Source organism: Drosophila yakuba, chromosome 3R (assembly GCF_016746365.2).
Source record: "Drosophila yakuba strain Tai18E2 chromosome 3R, Prin_Dyak_Tai18E2_2.1, whole genome shotgun sequence".
Lineage (NCBI taxonomy): Eukaryota > Metazoa > Arthropoda > Insecta > Diptera > Drosophilidae > Drosophila > Drosophila yakuba.
In genome coordinates, this window is record NC_052530.2 from 8,068,334 (window position 1) to 8,079,405 (window position 11,072).

Here is an 11,072-nt window from a genome sequence, read left to right on the forward strand (position 1 = left end):
TACCGAAATTCGCTGAAGCTTTAAAGAAACAAGAATTTTGTTCTTAATTAATATAATAATATTTTAACAATTAATTAATGTCAAAGAAAAATATTTTTTGAATGTGCATTCCCTTACCAATTACTCGTGTGAAACAGAAATGAGAAATCATTTTTGTTGTATATTCTGCAACTCAATTTATCCAATTTCAAATGCTGCGGAGTTTTTGTAAACTAAAAGAGCTTTGATTGTTTATGTTTTACTCAAACAAAATGATTTGTTTCTAGATTGGAATTTTTTTGTGCAAGTGTTACATCGGTATTTTATCTGCTTATAGCAGCAGTGTCAAATATCTATCTTATCTTAAAGCGTTCAAAGCTGAGGTCGTTTGTGTAGGCGTGTCCAATTTGTTATTAGCTTTTTAAAAGGAATTGGCAACCCAAATAATAAAACGAAAAATATTTAAACATATTTAAAAAGTGGGTGTGGATACGTTCTGCAACCAACTTTCACAACATCTTAAATATCTAGCCTTTATGGATCGCGAACTCGCTCCGTTCATACGGAGAGACAGTCAAACGGACAGGCGGACCTGTTACGCTTTCTCTTGCCGTAACATAGTTTTCAACCAATCTAGTATACCATATAACATTATGAGTAACGGATACATACAACTGTATGTTTTCCTCCATTCGCAAACTCACTCCGTTCATACGGACAAACAGTCAAACGGACAGCCGAACATGTTACGCTTCCTTCTATCGTAACATATTTTTTAACGAACGTAGTATACCCAGTTATGTAGCTGCCGTAGGACTAGTCGAAAAAATTAAAATACCTTCGTTGTGATTCTAGTTCGGTATAAATACTGATTACGCTGCCTTTTTTTGTTGGCTTTCTCTACTGTTTTTCGTTTTGCTAAGCGGTAATTAGAAACCATTTTATATGAGATATAATTCCGATTTGCAATCTTCCACTATTTTAATGACTAATAAAACTCATTAATTAACTTTATGGATTAAGTATCCATTGGGATATGAGGATATAGAGTAAATTATGGGCTGCAGATTTGATTGTTGCTCTAGAAAACCCAAGAGAATGCTAGTGCGCACTGCATTCGTGTCCCCATTTCGCTCTGCCCTCCGCTAAAAGTTTTCGGGATGAAGTGTGTGCAACTAAAATAAGCATTAATTTTATGCAAATTAAACAACTTCCACCCTGCCCCCTTGCTGCTGTTTCAATTTGCTCACATGTCTGCAGCTGAATAATTTAGCGACTTACATTTACAGAAATTACCGCACACCAACACACGCGCGTCCTTGCGAAGGATACGTTCATGTGTGGGCGTGCGGTGCAAACAGGATTTGGGCGACTAATTGCAAAGTACTTAAGCAAAGCTTTAAACAAATGTAAAAGCAAAAATTGTTAATAAATTATTTAGGCGAAAATGAAAGAACGCGGCGACATAAAACCGAAATAATTCCGAATGCACCCGCTCAAAAAACAGAGTGAGTCCGGTGGTAATAGATATAAACGGCTTTTCTCGGATCCACGCGCTCTGTTTGCGTTTGGGTTCCGATGTCAGCGGCAGGCGCAGTCAATCCGGGCCCAAATGACCGGTCATGCATGGATTTCTCGATTTCTGTTTCAATTATACGCATCTTGGCCCGAACACACGCACACTCCCTGAGGCGATTATAATATCAATGGGCCGGAGGTGTGTGCGCGTGAATTTATTCATTTGCTTGTCACTGTTTTGACAACCTCTCGCCGCCCGACTTCACCGGAACAGGAAGATATATCCGGCCAGAAAGAGACAGACGGCCGACGGCGGCCAGGAGCATTGTGTCACCCAAACATCCAAACAACCAAACACCCAAAGCGGATTAAGAAATTTCGTATTCGCATCCGTTTGCCACATAATTGAGTGGCTGGGTGCGAGTAGCTGGGTATCTGAGTGCCGCCTGAGCCCCTCATGGCAAATGAGAAGCAAATTTAAAATTTTACACTTGACTTAGCTTTGTTGTCCTGCCATTTCACACGATACACACACACACTCATCGCTTCTGTGTCCTCGCACCCCCCAAAGGCGATCATCCGATATTTGAGTAAACATATATGCACATTCGCTCTGGGTAGTTTTCAAAATGTTTATTTTTCACTTGACATTTATGCAATTTTTTGTTTGCTCTTTTTGATTTTGCTTGCCACTTAAACGCTACAGGTAATTGTATAATTTAAATCTAGATATGGCATTCGAGGTTCTAAGCACTAGCATATTAGGTATATTTTACAAAAACTATATACAGCGGATAATCAGAGGAATCGAAGTACCAAAACAAATCTCTGGCCGAACACTAAACACACACTTAAAGCAGTTTGACATTTACAGTTTATCCTTGGGATCCACCAGTGGTTTACCCACTGATCCACTTCCGGCCGCAGGACCTGCCCCTCCCGCCTCCGTCCTGCCTCGCTTTTCGAACAGTTGCAACAATCGCTGTTGCATCTTGCAATTTTATGAGTGCGAGTGGCTGAGGTGGTGGGCGCCCAGGGGGTGGAAGTAGGGACCGTAGGGCGGGTAGGGCACCGCGTGCGAGTACAGGAGTCCGCTGGCATACGCCCCCGGTCCGAAGGAGCCGCCGCCGGGCGGGGGAATGGTGGGGGAGTTCACGTCCATGCCGGGGTTCTGCTTCTTCCACTTGGTGCGGCGGTTCTGGAACCAGATTTTAACCTGGAAAAGCATGATGGGAAATGGCATTGTTGAAAAAGATTCAACTTCATATTCTAGTTCTAAATTGTAATATACAATTTAGAAGAAATGTGTATGTGACTACCTGGTGGATGGACACATTGCAGTGAAGACTTTAAAAACATCCTTTATAATAACAGATATTTTAATTCAACTACTTTTAAAAAAATGTAAAGGCGTGAACCTATAACTACTGCATCAACTTTTTAGGAGCGTTTCTTTTGTTTTTATTCAATCGTAATGTTCAGAATTACACTACAAAACAAATTCTAGGCTTCGCTTCATCTAACATTTGCCTAAATATACCTATATTTTTTAGATTTTTCGACTCTCTATACTAAAGTATATAAGCATTGCTCACCTGCGTCTCCGTCAGGCTCAAGCTGAGGGCCAAGTTCAGCCGCTCGCAGACGCTGAGATATCGGGTGGTCTTGAACTTGTTCTCCAGGGAAACTAGTTGCTCGTATGTGAAGGCGGTGCGAGCTCGTCGAGGCTTTGAACCACCTCCGCCGCCGCCACCGCCGGATTTTCCATCCCCATTACGACTGCCTCCCTTCTTGGAGTCTGTCTCGCTGCTGGGATCGTCGATATCGCTGCCATCGTCGCACATATCGTCCTGATCCATGTCATTCAGATCCTGGGCTGCAAGAAAAAAGAGGAGATTGGGTCTTCAGTTCTGCGTGTTCTGCGTTTCTCTTTTTGCATAAGTCAACAGGGTAGGACCATCCATCACAGACAAATGGCAATGTCCTGGGGGATTGGCAAACGGAAATCAATCACCTCGGCCACCGCATCATTGTTCGATTAATTGGAATTTTTCGGCACATGTTGGCGCACATGTGACTGCCGGATGACCGGATGACCAGTCCGCAATTTTCCGAGGGCGGAGTGTCTGGCTCCGTCGATTGCCATGATTCGACAATCAAAATTCAATTAAGGCAGCTCGCCAACTGGCCAACTGGCCAACTGTGTCCGTGGGGTGTGCCTTTCACCGAAATATCAGTTACCAATTACGGCAATACCTTTTTGCCGCTCTGATTGCGTCATATTATGCAATAGTAAGCCAAATTCGGTAACCGAAAATATTGTAAGCCGCTAAGAACTTCGCTTGTTAACAAATTTCTCTGCGGGCGTAGGGCAATTTTGCGGTGAACCCCTTTCAAAGCTGCGGAATCGATTCAGCCGGGCGAAAGTGTCAACCCTCCGTCAAGGATGCTCGCGATGGCACTGCTAATTGGCCAACATGATTGGCCGTGTTTGCATGAAATTAGAGGGCGCAGAGTAGCGAGTGAGGTAGTGCCTAAGAGTGCACCGCAGACTGGCCGGCAATTAAACCGAAAATTAACGTGAACGCTTCATTTAATATTTAACGAATTTCGAGACATCCGCAGTGTGGGCACACTACCATTTACCGCTGGTAATGGGCTGTGGAGTGTTTGCAGGCACTTTGATATGCATTAATGGCACATTAGATGCCCGCCAGCCCCATCAAAATCTAACCGATTCGAGTCGACGACTGGCCCTGACCACAATGGGTTTGAGTCAATTGAATTAACAGCCCCGAAAACCAACGGCGAAAATCGACAGCCAGCCAGACGCGCTTAATGCGCTGCCAAACAAATGGGGAAAGTTCAAAGGGCAGACGAGAATGTCGGGAAAGTCGGGAATGTCGGGAGGGGAGGCGAAAAAGCCAGAGCTGCTAATAAGCGTTGCAACCACAATTTTGCAGGACGAGCCATGGCGCCTAATTACGCTGACCATTCAACTGAGCGCTGCAACGTGGCGTATGCGTGATGTCTGGTACTTGGGGGGGGTGGAAGATGGGGAAAGCCCGTCGGACCACGTTCAATATTTGTGCTGACGTTTAATTAAACTGAAAGGATTATGCATATTTGCGTAGGGTAATCTGAATATTATGTGGATGCAAATTTTCCTTTACTTTCTATGATTTCTATGATTATCCTCAAGCTTAAATTGAATAACTTCTTGGTACAAGAACAACAAGAACCCCATCTTGTTGTACTTGAATACTAGACACCCGGGCTGGATTATTGTCATTTAATTATCATAACTTTATACTTTAATAACCCAGTTCCTTTATATAAACACAACAGTTTTAATCCACCTCATTTAAAAGAGCATTTCTCGATTAAATCGATCCAACTGGTGCATAATTTAAGCTGAATGCCCATAAAAGCCAGAATCATTACGAAATTCTTATCTGTCTGGTGTCTGCCATTATCAAAATGGCTGCTGTTAATTATAATTATGACGAAAGCACTTCATAAGCAATGCTGATGATATTGCGGAGACAAGGAGACTGAAAGCGAGGCACTCACAAGGGGAGTGAAATTTGCAAAGGGAAGAAGGACAGAGGGTAGCTGAAATTACAACATACAATTTAAACTTAATTATGAAATCCGAGTGTTAATTACCACAAACTGGCGCATAATTTAGCCCACACACACGGGGGCTCGCTTGAAATGGCTTATAAATTTGAAGCTCTTTGTGCTTGGGCAATCATTGTAATCGCATCCGCCTGGCCAATGCGACCCCGGGGAGCATTTGTCGTCTCATTTTGCCATTTTCATAAAATAATAAATGAGTGGCTGATGGACGGATATACTCGTAAAACCGGGCCGAGCTCCCTGGCTCTGGAAATTGTCGCTTAACTTGACTTTACGGCAACTGCAAGAAGGCGAAATGGAGCTCGGCGTTACACACATTGACATACAGACTCAGACACAGGACTCCCCCGAGTCCTGTCGCCCATAAAAGCGCACGAGAGAGAGAGAGAGAGAGCGCAAGAGAGCGAGCAAGAAGGAGCGCCAAATGGAGTGCTGAAAAAGAATAAAAGTTTTTCGCAGCCATTTTACATTTTTGTTTCGGGGTTGGTTGTACGGCCTGTGTGTTAGTGCTCCATCCTCCATTCCTGTACCGCCCACATTTAAATGTCGGCCACCCCCGGATTTTGCCGCCCCCTCCCCACTTCAGTCCGGTTATCGCTTGTTTTTTCATATGACTTTTGGGGCGCATTTCAGTTGCTTTTCTGGCTATCTGGATTATGCAGACAATATGTGGCTTTATTGTTGCAAGTGTGCCTAGCTCGTGTTGTTAGTTTTACGCTTTCCAATTTAAATGAAATGCAAATTGCTGCGCCTGAAACGCAATGAATGGCTCCTTCGAGAATTGCAGTTAGCCCCGGCGTATGCGTAATATTTGTGAATTATTAACCAGCTGCAGATGCCCCAAGTTAAATGCGAAAGGAGCGAGTGTCCTGGTGACATAAAATCTAATTAATCGCAATGACAAAGAGCCGCATAATTACGCTAATCTAAACCGATGCGAAGGCATTAACACCTCCTCCCAGAACAACGTAAAGCAGGGGGTTGGAGGTGGGTGTTTGAATCTCTCTCTCTCCCTCTGTGTATATGCGACAGCTCCATTGAAGCGCCTAATGAATGTGCGGTAATTAAGTACCTTGCTAATTAATGACTACAGCAACACCAAGCAACAGTCGTTGAATGCCAGCCGGCAAACAGTGCGTATGCGTGATGCACACACACACTGTCTGTCTATATGTCTTCTGTCTGTGTTTGTGAGTGAGTGAGTATGCTGCCTTGGGGTTGCTGTAAACTGGCAGCCACATAATCATTTCCAACATCATTATCGTGGCAAAGTTGCCCCGCCTGACTGTCGACTGTCGACTGTCTGCCTCCATTTCAGTGCCCACCAGCACTCCACTGCACATCCAGGCTCTACACCTCCACCTACACATCCACATCTCAACCCCCTTTCATGGGGTCGTTGGCGCGGCCATTGAGTCGGTTTTATTAGCAGTTATGTTCGCAGCCCTCGCCCGCCATTGATGAAGTTAATTGTGTTTTATTAACACAAACACAAATGCGCAAACAGCAAAGCCGACAGTCCGAAATGGCCGATAATGTGTCGTTGATAATGATGTGGATGTTGATGCGAATGCGAATGTGGCTGCGATGTGAATGGCTATTCCACCATAGTCAGCGAAACGCCATTTTCCGTGTTTATAATTTTCAACATAAGCGCTTAACGAATTGCCCATTAAGAGCAGTCGTAGTGCGGCGGCTTAAAACAGGTTAATTAATTGGCAATATAAATTGAACATTGCTTCTTGGATAAACACAAATACGGAAGCTTCAAAGAGACCAAAGAGAATGGGTTATTGCAGCCGATCGGATTGCAATCGAGCCTCGAGTGTTTAAATATTTTCAACTTAAACAAATTCCTACGTGTCAATTGCTAGAGAATTGCTCTCACTCTTTTCAAAGGAATTGTTGGTTACCTTTCTGAGATACTTTTATTTATTTAGAGAAACAAGGTTAAGCAACACATTACGAGTATAATTTAAAATTATTTAAACATGTTAACTCATCTTGGCGAGAAATACCCTGATTAACAGTATATGTTTGCTTATCTGTTAAACTTCTCAAAAAGTAAAAACCTTCGAGTAAAGTTTTAATGAATAATTTCCAAAGTAATGCATACCGAATGGTGGAAACGCGATCATATTAATATAATTTCCCATTGATTCCAAGCCTGTTTGCCAAGTCATCAACTCGTTTTATAATCAGATCATGAGCAGCGTTCAAACAAGCCACATAGCATTTGAACTTAAGCTCCATCAGCCAAAACCCCATAAGCATTTACTTTCTTTTTGCAATTTTTGGAGCTTTGGCCAGTGGCTTAGCGATGGTATCGCCGTGCCCCCCGCCCACAACAACTTCAATCAAATTTGCAAATTTTTATTTGAGCAATTTCTTTGCAACGAGCCAAGCATGAAAATCAATTAATTTTCAGCAAAATTTTAGCCAGCCATCGAAGGAAAAAAGGCAGCAAAGGCATCGAAAAAATCATTGGGAACCCGAAACCTGATCCGCAGCAAGACAAACAGTTGGAAGGGGGGAAACAGAGAGTGAGTGAGTGAAAAAGAGAATTTAGCTTCCCAGCTAGCAATGGCTTTTCCCCAATTAAAACATCAATCAATCAATTAAAAGCAATTCTATTGAAAATCCTTATTGGATATGAGTGCAGCTTTTTTGGTCTAAACAAGTTTGCGTTGGAAAAACGCAGAGTGCCAGCCTCACAAATCGGAGATCCTTTCTTTTTTTGTTTTGTTTTTTTTTTTTTGGATTTGGTTGCTCTGGCATTTGCGCATTTGTTTGCTATTGAATATACGCAAAATATAAATGCTTTCATGGCCAACATAAACACACCACCCAAGCACCAACACACCCGTAACTACGTGACTTGTGCCGGAAAGCAGGCAACACGAAAAATCCCAGGAACTTTGAAATGGCAGAGTCCCAGCTTTCGAGGGTGCTGCTGGCAGAACTAAAGGCAAATTCAAAATCAAAACATACACAAAAACGATACAAGCAGCAGTATAAATATAACATGTGCCTTAAGCCCCCCACCGGAATCCCGGGCACACAAAAAAAGGAAGATGCGGATGGGAAGCAGAGCTGTTTGCAGGTGTCCTGCCCATCCTCATTTCATTGGACGAGTACTCGAACACGGAATGTTGCACAGAGTCACTCGGGGGAACGTGCCATGTCGGCGTGCCCTGAATTTCCTCCGATTTCAATCAAATCAGACAGCTAACCATCAAAGTGGTTGTGGACTCACAGGATGTGGGGGTCGGGGTCTAAGTCAGTTGCGAAATGAATATCCTTACTCACCAGACATATCCTCGCTCTGATCGTCATCCAATCGCTCCTGCATTTCCTCGTCCCTCTCGTAGCTCCACTGCCTCGGATGGCCGAAAGGAACACTTGGCAGCTTGTTGCCCGTGAACTTGTTCGGATCTAGGATGTTCTCCACGGAAAAGGCCAGCCGCTTTGTGGCGGCATCTCGTTCACTGGAGGCACTCGTGGAGGCCGAGCTCGGATTCGCCGTGGCATTGCTGTTCACCGATCGCGTCAGATCAACTGGGCAGACCTACAAGGATAATGGATATTAAGGAGAGTAAAGGGTTAGAGTAAGATATGAGATCACTGCTTTATATGCCAGCTATATTCAAATGCTACATGTAAGTACTACGAATGTTGTTTTGATCAACTTTCTAGCTTGTGAAAATGGGTGGTTCCAAAAATGTAAGGTGGGACAAGACATTATTTGGATTATAGCAGCAACTAACAATCAGTGGCAAATGGCCAGTATGGCCAGTAATCGCTCAAAAATAGCTTACTTCTTTTGTTATAGGAGATATATAATAATGAAACGTACAAAAATGTGATTGAAAAAAAGTAAAAAACCGATTTCAATATGGTTTCAATCAAGTTAAAAACTGTACAAAATAAGTTCTTTCTCAACCAAGTGTTAATTGTGTCAAATACGCGAATGCAAAATCTCTTAAAAAAGTTAATTGAGCAGAACATAAAATTAATATTTATAAGCCAATTAGCAATTAGCTAATAAAATCTACTAACACAACCGAATTAAATTTGGTATTTACGTTTTCGCATATTCGCTAAAACCCTTCATTTTAGAACTATTATTCTCATCAATCCATTTTATAACATTTTACAAATTTCGCGCACCCAAATCGTAACGCAAAAAGCACTCAATCTAAACCCTTTCTACATGAATTTTCGAAATCTTTCGCACTCAGTACCCTTATGTCTTGAGTTCTTACCGACGGCGTGCTGTGCGATCCATCGTTGCTGTCCTCGTCGTTTCCATCGACGTTGAGCTCCTCACTGGAGTCGCTCCTCGCGTATGTGGCTGCCGCAATCTGCCGCGAAGTGGCCGCCGCAGCAGCTGCCGCCGCCGCCAGGCCGCCCAGCTGTATTCGGAATCCGTAGTCGCTCAAGTCCCGGCCACTGGGCGATCCAGAGCTGGAGTTGGAGATGGAGGTGCTGGCGTTGGACACGGAGTTCGAAACGGACGCCAAGGCGGAGGTGCTGGAAGCTTGAGTGGTGCGGGCTGCTACCGCAGCCACCAGCTTGATCCGCTCGAGATCCATGTCCGATGGTGCGGCAACCTGCTGCTGCTGCTGCTGCTGCTGCTGTGGTGGCTGCGAGGAATGTGGCGGATTTTGGGGTGGGGCAATGGGTGGGCTCATCTGCTGGTCGGAATGCAAGGCCGGGGAAGTGGGCGGCGACAGGGGCGAGGTGGCCGGAGAGGGTGGGGCGGTGCTGCTGCTGCTGGGAGCCCTCAAATGGAAGACCGCCGACGGATGTGGATGCGGATGGGGATGCGGATGCGGATGCGGATGAGGATGTGGATGCTGATGCGAGTGCGGATGGACTGGGTGCTGGTGATGCTGGTGGTGGTGCATGTGCTGCTGGGCGGCGGCCAGGAACTGCGGGTTCTGCAGCAAGTGGGGATGCTGCTGCAGCAGGGCCGCATGTGGATGCTGCAGTGGCTCCGGCCTTGCCAAGTGCCGAACGGCATTCAGTTCCAGGAGCTTTCGCTGCTGGGCTGGGGAGGAGAAGTTCACGGATCCCACCGAAGCTGGAGGCGATTGCGAGCGACGTGGATTGCTGATTGCGTTGTGGTTAGTTAGACTGCTGTTGTTGTTGTGATTGGGCTTCTCCTTGTCCTGGGAGTCCTCCTGCAAGGGACTCAAGCGGCTGAGCAAGCTGCCCGAATCACTACTCATTTGCTTTAGCCGTTCGAGGGAGTACCTCAGTTCCTGCTCCTGTTTGCCCGCCACTGCTGAGCCATTGGCGCTGATGATGAACTTGGGTATCTTGGCCGCTGGCGGAGTGGTGCCACCTCCTGCGCCGGACACCACACTGTCCACAGTCGCCACATCCGGAGAGGTGTTGGACTTGGGCGAGTCCGGGTTCGAGTTGGGACTCATCAGACCACCGACGGCTGTGTTTTGGGCTGACGCACTATCGCTGGCCTTTTGCGCCGGCGATTGCAACATGACCATTTTTCGGTCTTTGGGTATATTGTCTTGGATGCACTGGGCGTTCACTGAGAGTTCGAGTTCACTGAGTGTTGTTCACTGCGCGTTGCGTGTCTTGTCACCTTGAGGGCAGCCAATCGACTGAATCCGGAGATGCCAATATCCGAGGTGGACGCTGCTGTGCTGCCGCTGCTGCCGTCGTCCAACGTCCGATTATCCTTGGCGTAATCCGCGCGCGACGACTCACACGCTCAAGAGCCAGAAGCGTAATGATGAGGGTTGTTTCCGATTTCTCCGAGTTGTTAATCCAACAGATGTGCAGTGTTGTGTGCCTGTGGCAAGTCAACAGCTAAATGCTGATGCTGCTGCTGCTCCTGCTTTTGCTTCTGGTGCTAGCGGTGGTGGCGGCGGTGTTGATGGTGGTGGTGGAGGCTGTTTTTGTGG

At 45.4% G+C, this 11,072-nt stretch overlaps 1 protein-coding gene across 1 annotated transcript; it reads right to left on the reverse strand.

Moving 5' to 3' along the window:
• Window positions 1-2,234: 2,234 nt before the first annotated feature.
• Window positions 2,235-10,947, reverse strand: LOC6535958 (homeobox protein slou). The gene is made up of 4 exons (XM_002096538.4): window positions 9,405-10,947; window positions 8,449-8,707; window positions 3,093-3,373; window positions 2,235-2,713 (listed from the first exon to the last, which is right to left on the reverse strand). The coding sequence occupies exons 1-4, from the start codon at window positions 10,650-10,652 to the stop codon at window positions 2,498-2,500; spliced, it is 2,004 nt and encodes a 667-aa protein (XP_002096574.3). The 5' UTR covers window positions 10,653-10,947; the 3' UTR covers window positions 2,235-2,497.
• Between the last annotated feature and the right edge of the window lie 125 nt (window positions 10,948-11,072).

Coding starts and splice junctions, on each gene's coding strand:
- LOC6535958 (XM_002096538.4), bottom strand. CDS start 10,652: ATGGTCATGTTGCAATCGCCGGCGCAAAAGGCCAGCGATAGTGCGTCA. Junction 3,374..8,448: donor TCAGAGCGAGGATATGTCTG/GTGAGTAAGGAT, acceptor TTTTTCTTGCAG/CCCAGGATCTGAATGACATG. Junction 2,714..3,092: donor TGAGCCTGACGGAGACGCAG/GTGAGCAATGCT, acceptor ATGCTTTTCCAG/GTTAAAATCTGGTTCCAGAA.